Consider the following 24,674-nt stretch of genomic DNA (forward strand, 5'->3'; position numbering starts at 1 on the left):
TAAATGTTTTTAGGATAAGCAGAATTGATTGAGCTAAAATATTAATGTAATATTTTCAAAATCTACCGGTTATTATTTCAGAAGGTAAAATTGACTATACAAGTCTGTATTAATCTTTTAATTTCATTCAACGGTATTTCATTCAAGACTGAATGAAAATACATTGTAGACTGAATCAAGGCTGAATTCCTTCCCTATTTATGCGTAAGATATCCTTTCTAATCTCGTAATAAGGTGCTGTTAGAGTTACTACCTATTAGATTTATTTTATTTTCCTTTATAAATTCAAGGAATTGTAAAATAATTCCTTGTTCATGAATATTTAAATTTATATAACCTCAGGTTTATTGGAGTATTTCCAAGAAAAAAGCTACATATTTCAGGTTAAAAATGTTATTGGGTACAGGTATTGTAAATTAGATTTGTCCATATTAATAGTTTTTAGGGGTTCAGTAACAGCCTGGAATGTGCTACTGGATTCTGATTTGGCTTATTGGTTTTATGTAATTAAAAAATATATATGTGTGTAATAATCGAAAGGAAGTTTAAATTATTAGTTTGATTTCGTTACGGGACAATATTATTTAACCGAATTCATATTTGTATTTTGCATTTTGTTGCGTTTAGTATGAGATTCTAGATAAAAAAATCAAAGTTATTTAAATAAATAAACTTATAACACGTTAAAGAAATTAGTATTTAAAAGAATGTTTTATTGATTTTATAAAAAAATAAATTTGAATAAAACGCTTTACATTATTCATTATAATTACTTTTAGGTTTTTAACATAAATCATAAAATATGTAACCTACCATATGTATACGCCAGATATTTTAATTACAGTCATTGTGTAATTAAAGTAATTAACCATAAATATTTAATATTTTATAATTACAAGTTCTAAAGAATGACATCATCATTACAAAAATATTGCTTACATTTATATTAATGCAGTTATGCTAATAAAAATCATAATGTGAAATTTTCTGACAGGTAGTCTTAATTATACAAATAAACAATGTCATTAGATAAATGAAATGAGAATATTATAATAATTTTTATTTCCAATTCGGCTTCGCGCCAAAATTGTTGAATAAAGAAATTTCATTTCATTTCACGTATATAATATAAAATAATTTGAATTATTATTATAAGCGTGTTGATATTTCTTTTTATACTAATTAATATACCGGGTGTAAATAAAAAAAATATTGCGGTTTTAATTTGTTATAATATTTCTTTGATGTACATGGAAAAACCACTGGATTGGTCTAGTGGTGAACTCGTTACTGCAAATCAGCTGATTTCTAAGTCGAGAGTCTGAATTTCTAAGGTTCAAATCCTAGTAAAGACAAGTTACTTTTATACGGATTTAAATACTAGATCGTGCGTACCGGTGCTCTTTGGTGGTCGGATTTCCAATTAACCACACATTTCAGGAATGGTCGACCTGTGACTGTACAAGATTCATTTACATTCATACGTATCATCCTGTAAGTAATACTTTACGATAGTTCCGGAGGCTAAACATAAAAAGAAAAAGAACAAAATATGGACACTGATAATTTAAGGCTAGAATCAAAGAGCAAAAAAGACAGTTTTAGTTACGCGCATGGTCGCAGATTTTTCTATCTTTCCGCTTGACAGAGCCACTAGCAAAGATGGCGATTCCTGAACAGAAAGCCTTCTGTGTCTTTCGGTTTGCTAAATGTGAATCAATAGTTACAGTTAAGTAGAAAGTTTAATTTTGATCCTCAGAATTACAATAACATTCAGAGATGGGGAAATCGGCTTGAAACGACCGGATGTCTATTTCAAGACAAGTAAGAGTAAGGGACTACCGAGGGTGTCTGAAGAACTTGTTAAATTTGTAAGGGTAGAAAGGTAGAATGTTTTAAGAATACGCTTACATATGTCTCCGTTGCGATTAAAGCTTTTACAGACTCTGAAGCCTAACGACTACGCTGCCGCATGCCGACTTCTCGATCGAAATGTTGCAACACGACGATAACAATTTTCTTGATCGTATTGTCTTTAGTGTCAGTCAACATTTCATCTTAGTGGAAAAGTTAACACACATTATATATGTGTCTGGGAAGTAAAGACTTCCCAGACTTTGCATTCCAGTTCTGTGAATGTGAAAATAGGAGGAGAAAAGATTATGGAGGTAGAAGAATTTTGTTATTTGGGAAGTAGAATTACTAAAGACGGACGAAGCAGGAGCGATATAAAACGCCGAATAGCACAGGGAAAACGAGCCTTCAGTCAGAAATACAATTTTTTTACATCAAAAATTAATTTAAATCTCAGGAAAAGATTTTTGAAAGTCTATGTGTGGTGCGTAGTTTTATAAGCAAGTGAAACTTGGACGATCGGAGTATCTGAGAAGAAAAGATTAGAATCTTTTGAAATGTGGCGCTAAAGGAGAATTTAAAAAAAACAGATGGGTGGATAAAGTGACAAATGAAGAAGTATTGCGGAAAATAGATGAAGAAAGAAGCATTTGGGAAAAATATAGTTAAAAGAAGAAACAGACTTATAGACCACATATTAAGGCATCCTGGAATAGTCGCTTTAATATTGGAAGGACAGGTAGAAGGAAAAAATTGTGCAGGCAGGCAACGTTTGGAATATGTAAAACAAATTATTAGGGTTGTAGGATGTACGGGGTGAACAGAAATGAAACGACTAGCACTAGATAGGAAATCTTGGAGAGTTGCATGAAACCTATCAAATGATTGAAGACAAAAAATAATCAAGAATCATAGATTCTGGATAACCTTTTATGGATACTTTTTATAAAATCCTTAATAAAATATTTATTACAATTTTACAATAAGAAGGCTATAATATGGTTGAACCAATATAAAATTATAGATTATACGTAGCGTTAGTTTTTATTAAAAATAAAATAAATATTGCTACAACGTTTTTACTTTATTTGCTATTAATCTTCACGAATTATGTGTTACCAGAGAATTTTATTATTTTAAATGTTTATCAACTGTTCAAAAAAAAATTATGTTACAATATAAATTAGGTTTTTGTTAAAATTACGATGTTCGGAAGTTAAACTTTATTTTTAAAATTTAGTTTCTATAAATAGATTTTTTAATTTTTTTTTCTGGGTTTACACAATTAAATTAAATTCTCATTACTTGAAAATATGTAGTGTATGTAGTGAAAAGTTAAATCGATACGAAATAGGAGTTGATTTTATTATTGACTTACTTATTTCAGAGAGAATACATTACAAGCCCAAAACATGTTGTGTGTGTGTGTGTGTGTGTGTGTGTGTGTGTGTGTGTGTGTGTGTGTGCGCGTGTGTGTGTGTGTGTGTGAACATTTTTTCTTAATATTCGAAACAATTTTATTTTCCTTCAACTAAACCTAATGTTTTGAAATAAATGATGATTGAAAAACAGCGATGTAATTTGTATCGAGAGTTCATTGTTCGTTTAATTTAGAAATAACAAGGAAATGTACATAAACAAAGAATATATTTTTATCAATCATTAAAAAAGTATTTTTACTAACAATTAAGTTCAAATAATAATTTAATTATTTTATTATTCTTATTTCATTATCAAAAAAAATATAAGTTACACAATAATAATACTATGACAGAACTTTTATCCTAACTCGTAATTTATTGAATTCTAAGCTCTTAACTTAATAAAGAAAAGTACGAAATTAGAAATTAGAAAAAAATAAAAAATAAAAATACATTTCTCTTTATCCCTCTAAATTTAAAATGAGGTTTACTCCTGCGATCATTAGCAGCTAAAAATAAAAAAAGCACTGAAATCTTACTTAATATTATTGAATTTCGGGAACCATTTTTATTAAACGTGGCATTGACCGTTTATAGTGTACTTTATTTCGCATCCTTCAATTTTCCAGTTCATTTTTTCTGAGATGTTCCAGGGGTCGTGGAACTATCAGGTTGTAAAGGTATACAGCTTATTATCTTATCCTAAACATCTATATATAAATATATATATTTTTATAAAGTATCTATTCTATTTTATTAATTTATTCGAGTTTATCTAATTATCTAATTATCAGAGATCATTATTTCCCTTACTGTAGTCAAACCAAGGACCAGTCAATAAGAAATCGGCATTCGTGATCAATGTAACTACAAGTCTTGAAAATCCTGGATTTATTTAAAAGGGACTTAACAGACTATAGAGATAACGGAAAGAAAGAAGACTTCAGAACAAATAATTATTTTTTTCTCATAGATTTCAGTGGAAGATCCAGGCACAGGAATCGTTTTAAAGTAAATATCTTAATTTGTTAGTTTACAATGAAAATCGACCTATTAAACTGGCATTGAGCCTGCTAAATACCTGTATAAATTAAGTGTGTATTCTGTCAGTCGAAGTAATTTTAATGTGGGAGTGTCCGTGACGTACCTGCTTAGATTGATCACCTGACCCGGTTATAAACAAACGTTAAATTTAGAACTAAATAAACTATACTTAAATGAGCTTAAATAATCCTTAATTTATTAAGATTAACTGCGATTGATTTCAGAAGATTTACACAATCAAGTAATTCGATAGCGACTAAAGGCAAAAAATTATAATAATATGAGGTCAGCGTTTTTATGTGGCTTATTTTGATGTACGGATTTTCTCTTAAGATTTTAATTTCTTTAGGGTAAATGCCATATAAGTACACCTACATTACTATATATATCTTCACCGTACGTATGCTATAATGTTATATCGTATAACGTTCGTGTACGATAACACTATATCAAAATATTGCGGCACGTACGGGCAACGTGTTTATACTAAAGTTTTTATTGATTCGGTCGGGTTCGGCTATCTACGTAAACACACGTCAAATGAACAATTTACTGCCGACTAATAATGCTCCAAATCAAACCAAGAGTAGCCGGCGGATAGCAAAAAATGTAAATTTAAAACGTGACTTGTTTCTTATGACCAAAAATGACTAAATCTGCTATACCTAAGTACTTTTACTAAGGGGTAGCGTATACAAGTCATTAAATATGATTACTGGTACTGGTTTAAGCACTTCTGAATTTAGAAAAAGTTGAATGTATAATTTGTATAATAAATCCTTTTGGCAGTTCGTGAATTTTTTATTTTAATATTTATTTTTAAAAAAACGTTTTAGTTCAAGTATTAGTTGAATAGTTTAGCATAGTAATCTTTTTTTTTTAATTATTAAAATTACTTTGCCAGTAAAATGGTATTATTAAAATCAGATTGATTAATGTATTTCTAAGTAAAATATGAAAAATTTATTATTTTATGATTTTAGTCAGAGATTATATAAACATTTAAATAAACATAATAAATACTAGCCGATTTCCACGGCTGAGTAGGTAGCGATCGGCACTTCATGCCGAGGTCCCGGGTTCGAATCTCGGTCACATATGGCATATTTTCTTACGCTACCAATTTCCACCGGGCTTATGACCGTAGCTGTTAATGCCCGCTCTTTCACAAAATAAAAACAATAAAAAACTAAAAAATAAATAGATAAATGTTATAAATTTAATTTAAAAAACAATTACTATACACTACGGGCGAGCTAATGCGCTATTTTTGTGAATTATTTTGTTATCAGGTTGTGATTTGTGGTGCAGCGCCCTCAATGGTTCGCTCCGTGAGGTTGTACAACGACTGCAGCAGCAGCGACGTTCGCGTGGACATGAAAGGACGTGTCCTGGCCGACGACAAATCGGACAGATTCCGTAAGTAAATAATAATTAATAATAAATAAAAACTTATATAAAATTAATTATTTAATAATATTTATTATGTTTTAGTTTTCTCCAAAGATTGGTACTAAAAATTATTCTCGTAAATTACAAATTTTTTTTAATTTTTACTTTCCCGAGTTTTGTAACATAACGTACGTTACTAGTCTTCTAGTTTCTCAGTATAACTATGTGTAAGATATGTCCGTAAAATTTGTTTATATAGTTTCTTAGGTGGTAAGAAATAAAGAAGACTAATTTATTTTTCAATCTACTGTAATAATAAGGTTAAAGAATATAAACCCTTCCATTTTTTGATTTCATTGATGATTGAGATTTACTGATTTCAGAAAAGTAGAAATCTGTTACATCGGTTGGATGATAGATCTCAAAGAAAGTTAACTGAAATATAACTTTAATCATACATGTTTTTTTACCTTATAAAAAAATTATATTCGATCGAAAATATCGCTAGATATAATTTTATTTATTTTTTTGGTTGATGATATCACCACTTAAGCTTGAAGAAAATTCTAAATGAAGTAGAAAAAAATTATCAAAAGAATAACAAAGGAATTTTTAAATCTTTTTTTTCAAGTTACCGACAGATATTCTTTACTTTTTATTCTAAACTAGGAAAAAAGGACCCGGCGCGAAAATGTTACGAGGTTTATGTTTCATTACACATGATTTTGTTGAACGGTTTAGTCAAATGTAACTAAATAACGTTCGTGACTTTAGCGTACTAATAACAAAAACTTTTAAAATGAAAGCTTTAAAATCCTAAACATTTTTAGCTGTTTCTATTGTGATTTTTTAACACGGCTCTAACCCCAGTGTTTTCTTTTTTTATTCTGAAAATACAAATATAATTTTAGATAAATCGTTTGAGAAGTAAAACTCGTTTGAACGAATGAATGAATCCTTCATCCGCTGCGCGCAGCTGCCCGGCGCACCACCATTGATCCGCTATGCGCCAACAGTAGCTAAAGTAAAAATGTGAGCACGTAAAGGAAACAAACCCACGCACCATCCTTTTTTGTGGAGAGTGATGATGCATTCACAGAATTGTAATTGTTTCACTTATATAATAAATTAATTGTTTTCCTACAGTTTTCTTTTTCAAATAGAACAAAACATTGTCATGTGAGGTATTTTTAACAAAATTTTATGGTAGTTTTTGGATGACGATAGCTTAAACTTTCATATTATTACCTGTCTTTTTGCTGGATTAGCAAGTCGGTTTAGAAAATTTATTGAAATTATTTTCTTTTCATGTAGTTTTTTAATCTTTTTCATTATGCCCTATAAGAAGAGATCGAATCTAGAACGATCATCAAGTGCCACTAAACGTAGCCGAATTTCAGGAGAACAGGAAACGAAAGAGAAAGAAATCAGCGCCTAGAAGTTTAATGAGTTTATAAATGCGGAGATTTCACGTAACCAGGAGGATAACAAACGCATTGGTGGTTCAGGAGGCGGAGTTTTCTTGCTAGACGGTCGGTACACACACACACACACACATATATATATATATATATATATATATATATATATATATATATATATATATATATATATATATATAGGCCTGTATATGTCTACACTTAGGGATGACATGAAATCACGGAAGTGTTGTTTTAAATAGTTTTTGCAGAATCATACTTGCATTGAAAAATTAACTTTCTTTATAATATAGTTACTTTATGTAACCGGAAAATATATATAATATTATATTTTACTACACCTTAGAACACCTAGCTGTAACAGATCAGGTCTTTCTCTTCTTTTTGCTGTAAAAAATTAATAATCATCTAATACTGATTAAAACTTCTAAGTTAAACCTGAGGGAACGTAAGAGGCTTTTGGTCCCTGACCGTATCTGGATTCGCTGTGCGTCTGATGTCCAGTAAGACTATAAAGGCTTACGTCCATCCTTTTTTTAATACTATTTTATAATATATATTACTTTTACCTTTTTAATAATAATAATATATATTGTAATCGTGATATTGCCAAAATTATGATAGCATCACATTTCATCATCGCATCAGATGTAGTTCTGAAGTAATTTTAATTTCAAATTTATGCGTAATTTTACGAAAAAATCTAACGCTTTGTTTATTTTTTATTTTTTTAAATATTGATTTAACAAGGTTTGTTTATTAATAATTTTAAGTAATCAGGTGTTTTAGAGAGGTTTGCTTAAAGCTGTGAGCTGTGATCCGTGTCATGTTGAGTTGTCGGTGTGTGTATGTGTGTATATAAATGTAAACGTGTGAGCGTGTCCCTGTTGGTGTCAGTTTGAAGACGTTGAGAATGTGAATGTGGGACAATGAAGCATATCAATGCCCTGTTAATGGGAGGCGCCTGGCGCCGGGGACACATGTTAGACCAGAATCTGAACTAGTATATGTTGGGTTTGGACATCGGTTTCCTAACGTAACGACTAAATTACTAAAATCAACAAAAGTTTAAAGTTTCTTCTTTTAACACTCTTCTTTATCCTGTTTAAATATAATAAAGTGTAACGCGTAAATATAATTTTATTTTTATTTAAATAATTATTTTACTGGTTTTAGTGGATTAACAACAATTAAAACTTAGTTTTATCTCGGCCATGAAAAATATTTGTGTAAATTTTTGTCTGTTTACAGTTACCGATACCTCTTATGATGCCCTCGATACTTCCAGCGCCTCTCGAATCGTAATAAATAAACGCCGTATTTTTCATTATCTTTTAAATGTATTTTAATCACAACAATTAAAAAGATAATGCCTCCATTTCTTTAATGAAATTTCTGAACTCATGTATTAGTATGTATTAAGTCCAATTAATCTGATAGTAAGCAGCAAAAATGAAGCTTGATTTGCTTTCATGCATTTACTTTCTGATAAACTTAGTGTAAAACAGCAAAAAACCTCATATATCATGATATTAACCTAATTTATTTTTTATTATTAACGTAATTTTTATAAAACCCGTTTAATTAGTTATTTATCAACAAGTTTTATATTGTAAAAATTCAATCGCAATGACAATTTATATATAAGACCGTGACTCAACTGTAACACGTTACATTAATGTATTTGTAGTTTATCTGGGCTATATTGAACTGTGTAAATCTACTACTCCACAAAAATTTTTAATAAAAAAAATTTGGAAGTCAGAAATAAAAGTACCTTAAAATAACCGGATATAATTAATTTTTTTTTTACTCGCTAGAATTGATATTTATAATTTTATACAATTTATTCTTATTTTTATTTGTTTTGAAGGATAAGCCTTCTCTACAGATTTTTCAATAGCTATACTGAACAAGTGTGAAAGATTTTTTTTGCAATTATATAATATTTCTTTGTATATTTCCAAAAACAACAAAATAATTTTTTTTTTTTTATTGTTTTAACGAACAAAATGGTTTGTAATTAAAAATACTAATTCAACGACAGACATCTATCAACGATAAAGTGTTTAACTGTCGAATACCATTGAAATTTCCCACGGTCAAGGCCGACAAAGAATCACAGAGGGGAGCATACAGCTTGCTATTCATCAGTGTCCAAAAACTGACTAGTGTTTCTAGTAACTTCTGGGCCACAATGACGTGGAGGTAATATCAAAACGCTCATCAGCCCGTTCTACGATGCTCAATTTGAGTGCCGAACCGGGTCTACAGTTTCCGTTAACAAATTGATCTAGACCAACTGATCTAGACCCTATATGATACGGAGAGGACTTATAAATAATCCCTCGGGTGTACTCGACTTTCATTACCAGATGAAATGCCGTTGAGCGAACAGCATCATATCTTTTCCCGTTACCCTCACGGTGGTGGTTGTAGAGGGAAAAGATTTGATGCTACGATTTAGCATCAAAAAGCTGGATGTATTCTTTTCCGTTTGTCCGACGTACTCTCACGAAGGAATCCCTAACGATGAGTATTTTAAGTATTACTACTATGCTTTTTAGTTACGGATGAGATAATACTGTCATTTTTTTGCAAAATGTTAAAATGTTGGAAGCGGTGCGTTTATTTCACATAATTATAAAAGAAATCGATGGTGAAAAAAAGTGGATTTGGAGAATTAGAAATTATCAAAATACTTTCAGATGTGCCACTTTAAAAGAAAACATTTAGCCTACGATTGCAGTTGATTTATCATACGGTAAAAGCTCGTTCTAAAATCGTACACCTTAGATGACTGTAAATACGCGTAGCTAATAGAAAGCAGTGTCTTCGATGGATATATTATCATTTGTTTTATAATTAAAGTTTTATTCTTTAAAAAAAATATTAATTTAGAAAGTTAATCTAGTTATTATTACAAATATAATTTAGATTTTAGATAATTATTTAATTTAGATTCATTCAATAATGCATTCAACACTAAATCAAAAATTTTCAAAATTTATGCAATTTTTTTACTATTATCATGTAAAATTTCATTAAAATCAGTTTTAGAATTTGGGTAAACAATACACAAATTTTGTGACTTATATTTGAACTGAAATGTAAATTTCAACGAATACTGAAAATACAAAATTATAAAAAATCAACGAAAAAGAATTCGCTGCGCTTACGATTTTTAGAATATTAGAAAATATATAAACGAATAAAAATTACAAAAATAAATAAAAATACTGGAATCACTTCTAAATCAATAAAATTATTCAAAAATAAAACACCGCGTACATAAAATAAATTTAATTTGTGAAAAATAACGTTCGTATGACACTAATGAAAGTTTACATGACACATGTAAATTTATCGACTGAAGTTAATGATTGATGTGTCACTGCAAAACTACGCAAATTATGAAAGCTTGGCTTTGATACATTGCCACTCCAGACATTCTTCTCTTGTGGCATCATACAAATCACCAAAATACTTGCCTGTATAGACAAATGATATAGTATATGCACACAAAAGCAAATACACATTCACACACACATATATATATAAGTGATGGGTATATTATTATTATTATTGTTGTTGTTATTGTAGATTAAAATGTCCTTTAACATTTTGTATTAATGTTGTGAATTAATCAATTAAGGAATTCTATAGAACATTTATTGAGTAAAAACTGCTAGCGAAATAAGAAAAAAAGTGGAATTCTTGCCAGTAATCAAAAATTTGAGAAAAAAGAAAAAAAAATTTTACGTTTAATTAAAATTAAGAAAACGCCATAAATTAGTATTAAAGAAATACAAAATCCGTAAGCTATATTTACATGACTACCCGAAAAGGACTGTAATGTTTTTAGGGTGTGTGTATGTACGACTGTAGCAGTTCAACGGCTAAATCGATCAGATGTATGGCACCGTGTTGGAATCCTTCGTTATCGGGAATTCCATAGGCCACATAAATTATGTATATAGCCCATATGTGTGTGTGTGTGTGTGTGTGTGTGTGTGTGTGTGTGTGTGTGTGTGTTGTGTGTGTGTGTGTGTGTGTGTGTGTGTGTGTGTGTGTGTTGTGTGTGTGTGTATGTGTGTGTGTGTGTGTGTGTGTGTGTGTGAGTGTGTGTGTGTAGTAGTAGTAGTAGTAGTGGAGATTTGCCGGTTGAAGCACAAACTTTAATGAACTGTGAACTACGATTCTGTATCACTGTGTGATCTGGGTTTGAATTGCATGATTCGAATGAATAATATTACAAAAATAATAGAATTAAATTTATTTTAAATAAAATGAAATAAATTAAAAATATTTCTGTTTAATAATAATAATGGGCTTCCCGTGGGGACTGCATGCGAGGCTAGAATGGTACGAGCATCTCGTGGGAGGCTAGACTAAGTATCACTATCAATCGGTAACTAACAGGATGCCCCTAGGGTACTATTTAGGGAGGTTCAATAGGGTGCTCTTATAATATATCTGCAAACAATCATCCGATTTTCAAAATTCAAACGGGGCATTTATTAATAGATTGAAAGATAAGTTTTACATGCGTCAGGTACACTCTCGATCTAACAGATCACGGTTAATCGGAAATGTTGTTATATCTTCGCAACAAATCTTCCGATTTTCTAAATTCAAACGGCTTACAAAAAGTGCAATATTTGTCAGCTATGTTTTTTCGGTAGTCGTGTTTTTTAGTTATTTTTTTTTAAATACCGATTACTTACATGAAGTGTAATGTTATTATAATATTAGCGTCAGTAAACTATACTAATATTGCTTCGGTACTTAAGATCTTACCTCACCTGAATTTTTCCAGAAGACCTGCTTATCGAATAAACCTTTAACGTATGTGTTTATTATGTGTGTTTAAAGGAGAACACTTTGAAATCAAGTTACTGATTCTATAATATTATATTTTTCTTTTTCTTATTTTACTACTTTCTCCTACATTATTTATCATCATCGGTTCTTAACTATTTTGATTTTCTTTATAATTTCTCTAATTAAAAAAAAAAACCATCCTGATTTATAACGTTTTAAATTTCATCCTCTCTTTCCTAATATGTTCGAGAATCCCAATAATATAACTTTCAACAGATATATCCATTGATGCTACCAGAAGTATCACCATGCCTATTACAAAAAAAAAAAAATATTGGTTTGTGTGGAACTACGTGTTATAGAAATAAACTTTAATCAAATCAATGTTGATAAAGTGTCAATTTAAAACGATGAAATTGAAATCATAAAACAAATTCATGAAATTGCTGTTCTTGAAAAACCCGCCAAAACCTGCTTGACATGATAGTATATTCCATTGCACGACGGTTCGGCTCGGCTCAGGCGGAACGGGACAATTTTTTGTGCGTGCTGCCGGCGTTCATCGCTTTATAAGACGTTGTCACGTCCAAAAAAAAAAAAAAAAACACCATTCCGTGTTATACTTAAAAAAATTATGAATGAGGTAATGAGAAGACTTCTGCTTTTGGCCACGATCTTAATCTTTATTTTAGCAAAATGGAAATCGTTCCTATAAAAGGAAATATTTCATTTATTACGTTTGGTTTTCCATCGAATTGAATAAATATGTAATGTAATTAATACTTTCCCTTCTCTTATATTTGTATTACTATTGTAACATAAAATTATAAACGTTTAATTTAAAATAAAAATTACATCTTCTCAATCGGTGCATAGAAAATATAATTTTTAGAAACGTTTTCATTAAATTACAATTACTTTAAGTAATAATTTATTTAAAAAATAAATACGTTTTTACGTAGTAAATTTTTTACGTAGAAAATATTACAATGAAAATAATTTTATTAAGAGGTTAAGGAATCATAAATTAATTCATTTTGATTTATTACAAATAATGTTATTTTCTTTTTACTCCGCTAAGAAATACGGGTGGCCACTTATCAACAAATAAATTATAGAAGGTAAATGAAAAAAAAAATGTAAATCTGAAATTAAATACGTTCAGTGAATGGTTTGCTTAGATTGAATTTATTCAAGAAATACCTGAATAGAGTACAGTTTTATGAAAAAAAAAATATATATATATAAAAACCTAAGCCCTATTCAAATTTTATTATCCTACACAAAAATTATATCACGTTTTGTTTTATTTATTTACAAACAAAATTCTTTTCCAAAACGATTTGTATAAAGCCCGTAGAAAGAAAAGTACCAGTATTAGAAACACATCACCGAATCTTAATAGCACCACTAGAGACGTGTTTGGGAGTTTGGAACCCTTTAAAACAGAAAAAAAATGTAAGATTTTAAACAAACAAACACAATCTTCACTTCAACCTTTTTAAATTTTTTCCCCTTTTAGGAAACAAAATAAACATGTTAATATAGTCTTTATGAATGGATAGAATGACCGCTTACACCTGCCAGGTGGGTCTTTCTCACACCCTCGCTTTACCACACACATACACGCAATCAAAAAGTTGATCCAAATCATCACCGCATATACGGACATACTTGCGCATGCGCACATAGAAATTTATAATTTTTTACGCATTAAGTATTCTTTAAAAACATTGTTTGTGTTTTACGTTTGAATTTTTTAAATCTAATGAAAACGAATTTAACAACCTTCACATCGGTGACTGTAGATAATAACGAAGCGAATACAAATACAATGTATTTAAATTATAATATTAGAGAAATATATATAAGATTTAAATCAGCCAAGTAGCTGATAAACAGAAAAGCGGTACTTTTATAGCAATTCAAAATCCGAGTACACCTACTTTTAAGATTGTGAAAAATTAATGTATCTTACCTTTTATTCTAAAAATATATTTGTACCTTTATGGTCCATTAGTTTACTCGAAATGTATAATATGATGTATTTTAGGTACAATGTAAAACTATAATTAAGATGTATAATAACTATATGTAGCACTCTTAAATGTAACTTACAACACTAGCTTAGAAGTCTGAAGGTTATAGATCTAGGATAGTCAGGATTTAGGGAGCTTCACGTTACCTATATAACCGTACTTATTATTCTCATTTTATTTAACAACAAAGACACCCATCTAACGTGGAAACAGAAATGATAAGGAAAGAAAAATCATCCTTTTTCATTTAGTAACCGATCAGACTTCTGATATTATATTTAGTTACTAATAAAATGGATACGGTTGAACGGTTAGACGTTTAGAAGGATACTTCCACAAGTTACAAAAATCTGAGAATGAGCGAAAATTTTCCTTAAGAAATTCTGAACCTGTTTTTATACAGCTGTGTTATATATCGGCAAGAAAATAGGTTACAACAAATATTCGAGCCGGTCAACATAAAATTGTTGATAATTATGTAATATTTCTCAGCTGGGACAGATTCCGTAATCTTTCCTAATTCTTCGATTGCATTTTTTCCGATAAAATCCACGATAAGATTCGTCAATCTTCGAAATGGTTGAGGGGACGAATTTCGACTATCTGGAGGAAGTTTTTAAACTATCCGATCGTTGCGGGTTTCGTCCCTTTTTATTGATTCCTCAGCGGTAGACCATTCCTTTTTCTCTATCCAATTTTTCCTTTTATCCTTTATGCTTTCATCCTCGATGATGTTATGTTGAAATTGGATAGAGTTTCAATAAAGAAATCGGAGATAATAATCGAGTATGCCTGTTATCTGTTGTAGGACAATGTACGTATGAGTTAGTTACTTTAATTAAACGGGAGACAATGTAGAGATCAGATTAAGATTCAGATGGAGCGATCAGATTAAGAATGAACTAGAAGATTTTGAAAATAATACCAAAAAGAGTGAAAGAGATTTTATAACTTAATAATATATTATTTCGCGTGTTTGTGATTTTTCGTGTAAAATCATCAGATAATAGTACCATTATGCAAGGAACCAGTAACGAATGATAGCCATCGATGCACGAGTGCGAAGTATCGTACGACACGAGCCTTGGCGAGTATCGTAAACTTCGCAAGAGTGTTGCACACTCTCCACTTTATAGAAAGTCGTTTACCGTATGTTTTCTACAGCTGAGAAAATACTGAGATTATTGATTTAGATCGATAATAGGATACATTGTTTACGGAATATTTTTTTAATTTTTAAAAAATTCATTAAACAATACATTTTTGTGGCAGTAGGTTATTAGTCACCCATAAGTTCTGTCTTTTCTTTGATATCGATCGGTGTTAAAGACATTTTTTCCTCAGAATCCGACATAATTAACAAAAGGACAAGCAGTGTAATGTTGAAATTAAGTTATCGGTGTAATTTCAAATAAACTTCTGTTTGCTAACTATTAAATCAGATTAAAATCAAAGTAAAAAAAAACAGTTGTAATATTAAACAATATCCGCTTCTGATCGGTTGAACACCTATATCATAATGACCCTCATTATTTGTCTCGGGTTCGAATCCCTGTCACGCATGGCATTTTCATCGTCTCATCATCTGAAGCAATACCTATCGGTGGTGGGCCCGAAGACCCTCGTTATGATTCAGGTTAAATGCGCGTAATTTAAACGTTATAATTCAGCCGTAGAAAAAATTATTGTTATTCTTCATGTAGCCGATTTATAATTTTAAATAACTTGCAAATATTAAAAGATTATTTATAAAAATAAAAGTATAAATAACTTCTTTAAAAAAAAAAAAAAAAATACATCTGAATTTCATACATAACTATACATGTGTACACATTCTTAAGTACATTGTGTTGAGAAGAACTAAGATCCGGCGTAAATAACAAGAAACAAAATAAACTTTCAGCGCGAAGAGAGTAGAGAAATCTTCGTCCTCTCCCTTGTCAATAATTCAAGTATTGTATACACTACTGAATCAAATATTTGATTTCAAGTTATGTTCAGATGACTGACAATTTAACGTGACAACACTTGTCATATACTCTACTATATTCTATTTTTGGCCTGGAAGCGAGCGAAGCGAGTTACTCTGTCAACATTTCCAGGAAGTGTACCTCTTCTATCGTCCACTCCTTCGTTTGTTGATTTTTCACTTTAGCTCTGCGTCTATAGTTTTGTTGACTTGTACGTTTCACCTCATTACAATATTGGATCGTAAAACTAAGTAATTACGTCACAATTTATAATAATACTTATTATTACTTATTTACTTTTCTGCGCGTAAAAATAACCGGCTTCTTATTTCAGTTTATTTGTTTAGTGTTGATTTTTGTTATTAAATTGAAATATCAATCGTCATATTTACGTCATAGTAAGAATATATTTTATAGTACATACTTATAAGATTCTTAAACATAAATTGATCGGTTCATAAAATAAAAAAGTTAAGATAATTAAAATACATCAGATTTAAATCAGACGTATATAAAACGATTACTTTTTTAATTATTGTGATTCTAATTAAGCGAATAACGTACAGAAACTATTCGTAGATTTGTTTTAAATTTTGAATATTTTGTTCGTTTCTAATTACCTAATATTTTGTGGAAAAATGCTAAATTAATTAGATTACGGATACTTTATTTACTTTTTTTAATAATATTATTTTTAACTTTAACTGTTACAGAAAATTTGACTATAAGGTCCGAGGACTTCAGTATGAAACTGACAATCTTTGCAGAAGAATCAAAACGATACCTTTGTTTCAATTCCAAATGGAAGTTAGTGGGATCAGTAAGTATTATCGTTTAAATATAAGAAATAATTTTAAAAAATGTTGGTCTTCATTTTTTTCAAAATTTCAACAACACATAGTTAAAATTAGACAAAGCTGTTGAAAATTGGATCGTGTCGGTAAAGCTTGTTTAACAAGGAAATTATAATATTATTTTTTGAATCTTCAATGAGCTGGGTTTTAGATTAATTCTAGCAATAATAGTAGAAATTATTATATATTTTTAAATAAATAATATAACTATATTATTACAATATTATTTTCTTAAAGGTATTATTCGCAAAGGGTTTGCGAATAATACCTAATGAATTAATTTTTAATAAACTGTGATTGCAATTGGTATTACTTGAGAAAGAGGTGAAAACTAAAAAAAAAAAAAAATTGATCCAAATCGTTCATTTGGGTGAAAATAAGAAAAGATTAGATTTTACGCATTTGTGACAGGGAGTTTTCATTATTATTTTGCTTATTTCTTATTCATATAAAAATTGGTAAAAAAAATTAGAAAGCTTATTTTTTTTCCGTAACAAAATGAAATTGGATAAATTAATAGATAATAGAAATAATAATAGAAAAGTGGAAAATAATAGTAAATTATGGAACGAGCCTTTAATGGTAGCCGTTGATGCACGAGTGCGAAGTAAGTTACGACACGAGCCTTGAGTTAGTGTCGTAAACTTTGCAAGTGTGCATTAATGGCCATTATAGAGAATTGTGTACGATATTTTTTCTACGGCTGAAATATTTTTGCGATTATTGTTTTAAATCGATGATAGATTACATTGTTTACAAAATATTTTTTTAAATTTTTCAAAAAAAAATTTTTGTGGTAATAGTTTATCGGTAAATTTTCTTTAATATTTTTCTAAAAGGTGTTAAAGACATTTCTTCCTCAGAATTTGAAAAAATAAATAAAAGCATAAAGAGGAGTGTAATATAGAAACATAATTACCTCTCGGTGTACTTTCAAATTAACCTCTGCTTGTTAACTAATAAATCGGATTAAAATCAAAGTAAAGAAACAGCTGATACATTAAAAAATACCCGCTTCTGATCGATCAGTGGTTGAAAAGAGTAATAGTCTTTCCAGTTTTCCTAATTAACTTCATTATGGTACATGTAATTCAAACATTATAATACAGCCGTAGAAAAAAATAATTTTTATTTTTTCACCGTTATTAGAACAGATTATTAACATTTAATATCACCGGTAAAGATATAATTTATCTACAAGAAATATAAGCTTTTCATATGAACAAAATTTGCATCGGGATTAGAAAGCCGATTGCAATTCGAGTTTCTCCAGTTGTCCTACAAAGCTGAAAGGGAAAAATATACACAACTAAATGAGTAGTAATGAGCCTGCAATTTGTCACTGTGTGTTGGACGTCACTGTAGCATTCTATTGCTGTGACGGTAAACAGTAATCGGCACGATTAGCTCACAGAAGAAAAGGGTGTGGAAACAGATTTCGATTTCCTCCTTCGGAATGACGTAATATTACATCATACCAGGCGTTAAATAGGGACAAAGCATTATCGAAAGTAATCTGGAACTTATTGGCAATGAAACTAGTAAATACTTGCATTTATTTTGAATATGAAAAGATCAACGATTTTAATCAAAGTCGTGCAAATAATACCTTATACAAAATTAATAATACAAGTATATTATATGTAAATAAAATCTACGAATGTTACGCTAGTAGTCAACTGATTTTACATTTTATTAGAAAATTGGAAATGTTTATATTTTAATTGAATCGCATAATTTTAGCATACCGTTTAATTCTTTGAATACCCGGGATAAAAGCAAGGAAAAGTTACAAATCTTTCCTTGGAAAACCGGTACAGGAATCTTCTTCTGTTTTTTGTTTTATATAATATAAATTAAAAAATCATGTTAAAAAATTGTATTAAATAATTAATTATTTGTAATTTTTTTATGTAAATTTGTGTTTTAGAAGAGACAACGAGGCGCCAGATGTCAATTTTACGAAGAGATGATACAGAACGGTTACAACAGATACCGTTCAGTAGCAGACGAATCACATTTTGTCGGTTTCAACAAGAAAGGCCGACCGCTGAGAGGCAAGCAATTAACATCACCAGGTTTCGAAAAATGTTTCAATTTTTTGAAAATGGACGCGGATTTCAGCATCGGAGAGCACAATCATAAAGTGTCAGGTGGTCTGATGAGCCTACAACCGATGCCGATTTATAATAAGCACAGTCAATTTCAAGTTAGACTGAGACACAATAAAAATCGTCATAAGAACTTTATTGAATTGTCATAAATAGATAAATTAATTCTTAATGTATAATTTAATTTAAAAAAAATAATAATTTTATTACGTGCTCGTGCGTGTGTCTGTTTGTTTTATTTGAAACCAAAGCCGTCAACGTGTCGTAGTTCTGCTCCAGTATATAAATATGTGTCATGTTTACCGATTTTAATAAATAAATATATACATATTACATAACATTATAAATAGCTTTGATTGTCGCGATGCGTTTATAAATGGACTGCTTTATGAATGTAGAAAAAGAGATAAAAAAAACAGAAGCGATGCATCGCGGTGTCATTGTGTAAATTTTTTTACATGAACTTATATGATATATAAAAGATTTGTCTGTTATAGTTAAGTGTGCCATACTGTTAAATTAATTCATTCATCCAGTACTCTTATTTATAAATTTACCCAGAAAAAGGATTATATTATTAAAATATTAGGATTTTTTAAAATCCTGTACTCCTGCACTTGATGTAAGAACTCAATATATAATTCAGCAATCGATTAAATAGTAAAAAAATGTTTTACGAAGAATTTTGTAACCAAAAGAAGTTATACTTTTATTTTTTTATTTTTTTTTATCTCTACGTATAAGTAGCCAAAATGTAGGGACTGCACAGCTATTAACATCCAAAATAATTTTTATCAATTTTTTCCTATTTAACCTAAAAAACAATTTAATAAAATCCGATTTAAAAAAATCTTTTCTGTAACAATAAAAATCCATAAATATTGTTGTAGAGTAAAATACATCTCGCTTGCTCACTATTTGTGATCTACCTGAGAAAATAGAATTTTTGTGAAGCTGATACGGGATAAATTTTGATAGAAAACAGATCTCAGTAAAGACTCGGTTAGTCTGTTTTTCACAGGCTAGCGTTGTTATAAGGTTATTATTTTTATTTTTACCTACATACTCATATTTTTTTAATTTTCCGGGGCCAAAAAAATATAAAATAAAATACCAAAACTAGCCTGCTTATTTTAATTTTGAACATTAGTGAAAAATTATTTCAAACGTTTAGAACATTCAGTTCCGTATATATTTAGTTGACATATTACAATGTCTACTGGCTAAATCCAGGCTCTTAACTAGTCGGAAGGAAAATTCAGTGTGCCCTATATTGTAACGGGAAAAATGGATTTGTGTTAATAATGTTTGAATAGAATTGTCTATGAAGTGGCTTCTCCCTCATTACTCTATATCTCGTTACCTCCCTCCAAAAAAAATCATATTACTACTAGTCAAAACTTGGATTGGTGTGATAGCTCATCCTGCTATACCCCACCTCTTACAAATCGTAAGCATTCTTATAGTAATCTATCAATACCTAAACTTAATTACTTATAGTTTTGGTATTACCCGACAGAGCTTTTTATACTTGAAATGATATTTATAAGTATAAAATTGAACCTTATTTTTCTTTTATTTACAAAAAAATATTGGCTTAAATTCATTAAACGAGTCGATCGATGTAAGGCATTTTTTTTTTTTAAATTGGAATATTGAAGTAATGTTGTTTGTAATAGTGTGAGAATGCTATGCATACCTCAGGTATCACTCGAATAGCATTTGAATGCTATCCAAACGTTTAAAGGTTTAGTCTCACTGAAGTATAAACACGTTTGCGTTTTGAATTTTCTGACATCTGTATAGTTAAATGACAGGTCACTATATTCTACAATTTAATACGAAAGATAAATAATATAAGTCTGAAAATGTTTTTAGCTTGCTGATCCCTTCATTAAATAGTTTCATCGAACTGTTTTTGTTTATTTATTTGACCATTTTTTACTTTTATTTGTGGTTAAAAAATACATAAGTTTTTTTTAAAGAATATTTGTATTTTAAAAATGTATTAATATTATTATCAAACTCAATATTATTTTGTATATCATAGAAGCAAACTGCATGTAAAACGAACAAGAGAGACTAATAAAAAATGGTATTAAGACATAATTTAGACATTATTAAAAATTGATTTGCATGTAAAGTCAAAATAAAAAATGAGAGTTCAGATCTGATTATATAATATTTCAAATAATAATAATAATAATAATAATAAAAATATTTATGATTACCCATCAAAAATACTATATTTATACTATTAAATTAATTAATTTATATAGTACACATGTTAAATCCATAATAATTATTATAATAATCCAAAATGCTTTAGCCAGACAATAATATTAGATTTAAAATACTAAACATACTGTAAAAATCGTGTAGAAAGCTTAGTGTTGTAAGACTTTTTTTAAAATAAATAAATGCGTGTAGTTGTTAGGCTTTTTATATATGAATTCCATCTCTATAGAATATTATTGTAATATTATTATTTATTTAATTTTTTATATTTGTTAATATTGTATTAGAATTAGTTTTGTGTACGTATTTACATTAATGCAATTAATATATTATATTATTACTTTTATAAGTTTGTAAATAATTTTTGTAGTTATTTTACGATAGGAAAACTAAGTACTTAATTTTTTCATCACTACAAGTTTTTTTTTTTTTTTTTGTTTGGGTTAGTGGAATTTTTTGTATTCTGTATTGGAATGGTGGGCCAAAAATTCTGTCTCTTTAATTATATCAAGTAATTAACTTATAACTAATATTTTAATATTTCTAAAAATGAATATATTTGTTTAAAAAAAATAATAACGTTGTTGATGTGTTAAAATTTGTATTCATAAAAAATAAAAAAAAAACTTTAAAATAAAAACAAAAATATTACTATGTATTTTTATATACATATTTATTTCTAACTTATATATATATATATATATATATGTACACATGTTATGTAATTTGAAAGAAAACAAGGAGAGTTATATAGGCCTAATGCAGCTGAGAATTCATCGCTACTTTTTAGTAGTATACTTTTGTAAAATCACTTTACAATCATCCCGGTGGCAAAAGACAATAAAAACAATTTTAAACAGATATATATTTCTTGTTTGACCTAAATATAAATTTTATCCTATATATATATATATATATATATATATATATATATATATATATATATATACACACACACACGAAAACATTTAAATAAATTTTATAACTTCAGTTTTCAATATTATACTATAAAATTTTGAGACAGTTTGTTTGAAAATGTTATTGAATAATTGTATTGATAGATAGTGGTTAGAAATAATGCACTTGAGGGTAAAAAAAAAACGCTGCTGTCGTGTGTTACTTGTCAAAATATTGATACAATATATTTTTTTATTTACCTAATATTCACTTACAGTTTAGATCGTTAGCATAATGTTATTATGAAAGTAGATTTGTGACTCGAACATTAAAACCATTAGGGATTACATCAACTGCATTCTTTCCAGACACTATCGATAATAACTATTATTTATTTCTTACTTTATTCCGTCAAATATATTTCTGAACTTTCAAACACGTATGAGTAAATAGTTATATCTTTACAAGTAGATAATTTTCTTTATGTTTTACAGTAAATAATTAAAAAATAATATACATAGAACGCATTGCAAATAATCGATTACAACTATTAGCTGAATGCTCAAATTAAGACTACTAATCGATAGAAAAAAATTCTTAATATTTAGAAATTAAAAATTTTAGCTGCCTTTTTAACAATATTAAGCACCTTCTATATTAATGGATAAATAAATAAATAAAGGACTACGTTATATCGGCTTAGTAGATAATATATTATTAATATGCTAAAAAATCCAAGCTAAGCGATGTTTAGGGGGTTATAATGTAACAATTATACCTCATTAGATAAAATACAGCCTAAATCTCCATGTCTATATAATTGTGTATTACATATATTTAATAAATAAATACTACAGCCTGTTTACATCAAAATAAATGTGAAATAAAAATGACCAAATGTAAATTGAGTCAGCTAGCTTTATTTTTTACTAAACTTTTGTATTTATATTTCAGCATTTGTTACATTAATTTTATTACTATTATCTTATGTTGTATTTTTTTTAATGTACATCACAATTAATTTTACTATTAATAATTAATCGCTTTAAATTGTCGTTACCAATTCATAATTATATAAATTGAGAGCTCTCAGTTATATTAATAAAAATATTAAGGGAAAACACTCGTCAAGCGATATTAAATATTAGTTTTAAGTATTATTAAAATAAGTAATTATAATTTTACAGTATTATAAATTATAAGTGGATTTAATTTAAGTTATAATTAGTACCTATGACTGTATTACATATTTTTATTGTTATTATTATTATTTTAGATATAATTATTTAGGTTAGAAATGTAGATTCAAATAATTTAATGAACTAATTAATGACAAAGAATACGTGACGTTTTTATATCAAAATTATTCATTAGCATTTTAATGTACTTTCATCAAGAGGACATTGACCCGTTTAAAAATTAAAATAAAACTAAACAAAGATGAATGAATGAATGATAAAAAACTATCCTAAACGCAATGGAAAATAAGTAAAATTTGTTAACATGATATATATTATTACTAAAGGAGAACTTTCATACAGAAAAGAAATCTGATACTATCAAATATAAATCTAGAAGTTAAAATAATTATTAAAAATATTTTTATATAGGGCAGTGTTTTCAAGTAATAAATCATTAACAGTAAGAAAACAGAAATGAAAAAAAAGACGGGGGGTTTTGAAATGTGATGTTACAAAAAGTATGTTTAAAATTGGGTGGATTAATAAAATTCAAAATGAAAAGATCTCAAGACGAGTACGAAAAGAGAGAGCGAGAGAGGAAGAGCGAGAGAGAGAGGGGGGGGGGGGGTGAGAGAGATATAGAGAGACAGATTTTTTGAACATTGCTTTATTTACAATCATCCTGAACAGTAAATTGTACAGAGTAAAATAATGAGGTGAAAGGGAGGCATATAAGACAATATAAAGGTTTAAACAAAGTATAGTAAAAAAAAAGGATAATGAATAAAAGAATATAACTAAAACAAACGTAACAAAGTACAAACAATTTGAAAATTAAGTGAAAAAAAATTAAATGGTAAAGTAATAAAACATAGGTATCGATAAAAATAAAATTAAATGGTTGAGAACAATCAAATTAACAATAAAATAAACAGAACAAGCAATCGAGTATTAAAAAAAAAATAGTCACAAGTTATACTAGAGAAAGAGAAATCTATAGAATGATATTCAACGAACGTCTCTAGATCCAATACATGAGCCACTTCAGTCGTCTCACATCTTCACTATTATCCAAAAGGTTAACAGACACGTGGTTTTCGTGCGCGTTATGCTTAAGTATATACTTTGTACTTACCCGGTGGATTTCTTCACGATTACCCGGCATCCGAAGTAATCGTGGATCGTTCTTCGCAAACCATGGCGTCCCCGAAATGTTCCTCAGCACTTTGTTCTGGAACCTTTGAACGATGTCAATATTGCTGTTGCTCGCCGTATCCCAAAGTTGTATCCCGTAGGAAGATATTGGCTTTAAATACGCCTTGTACATCAGCAGACTATTATTTAACGAAAACACGAACCTTCTTCCTAATAACCAGTTCAATCGTCTATCCTGATATTTAATTGTTTTCT

General features: G+C 28.8%; 1 protein-coding gene across 2 annotated transcripts in view; it reads left to right on the forward strand.

Moving 5' to 3' along the window:
- The window catches only part of LOC142325823 (uncharacterized), a 282,933-nt gene extending 263,816 nt beyond the window's left edge, over positions 1 to 19,117 (forward strand). For both annotated transcript variants that reach the window (XM_075367845.1, XM_075367846.1), the window contains exons 3-5: positions 5,612 to 5,738; positions 16,697 to 16,803; positions 18,768 to 19,117. In XM_075367845.1, coding sequence (XP_075223960.1) covers positions 5,612 to 5,738; positions 16,697 to 16,803; positions 18,768 to 18,982 — 449 coding nt within the window. In that variant the 3' untranslated portion in view covers positions 18,983 to 19,117. The remainder of the gene's footprint in view (positions 1 to 5,611; positions 5,739 to 16,696; positions 16,804 to 18,767) is intronic.
- Positions 19,118 to 24,674: the final 5,557 nt, after the last annotated feature.

This window comes from Lycorma delicatula, chromosome 5, assembly GCF_047948215.1.
Source record: "Lycorma delicatula isolate Av1 chromosome 5, ASM4794821v1, whole genome shotgun sequence".
Classification (NCBI taxonomy): Eukaryota; Metazoa; Arthropoda; class Insecta; order Hemiptera; family Fulgoridae; genus Lycorma; species Lycorma delicatula.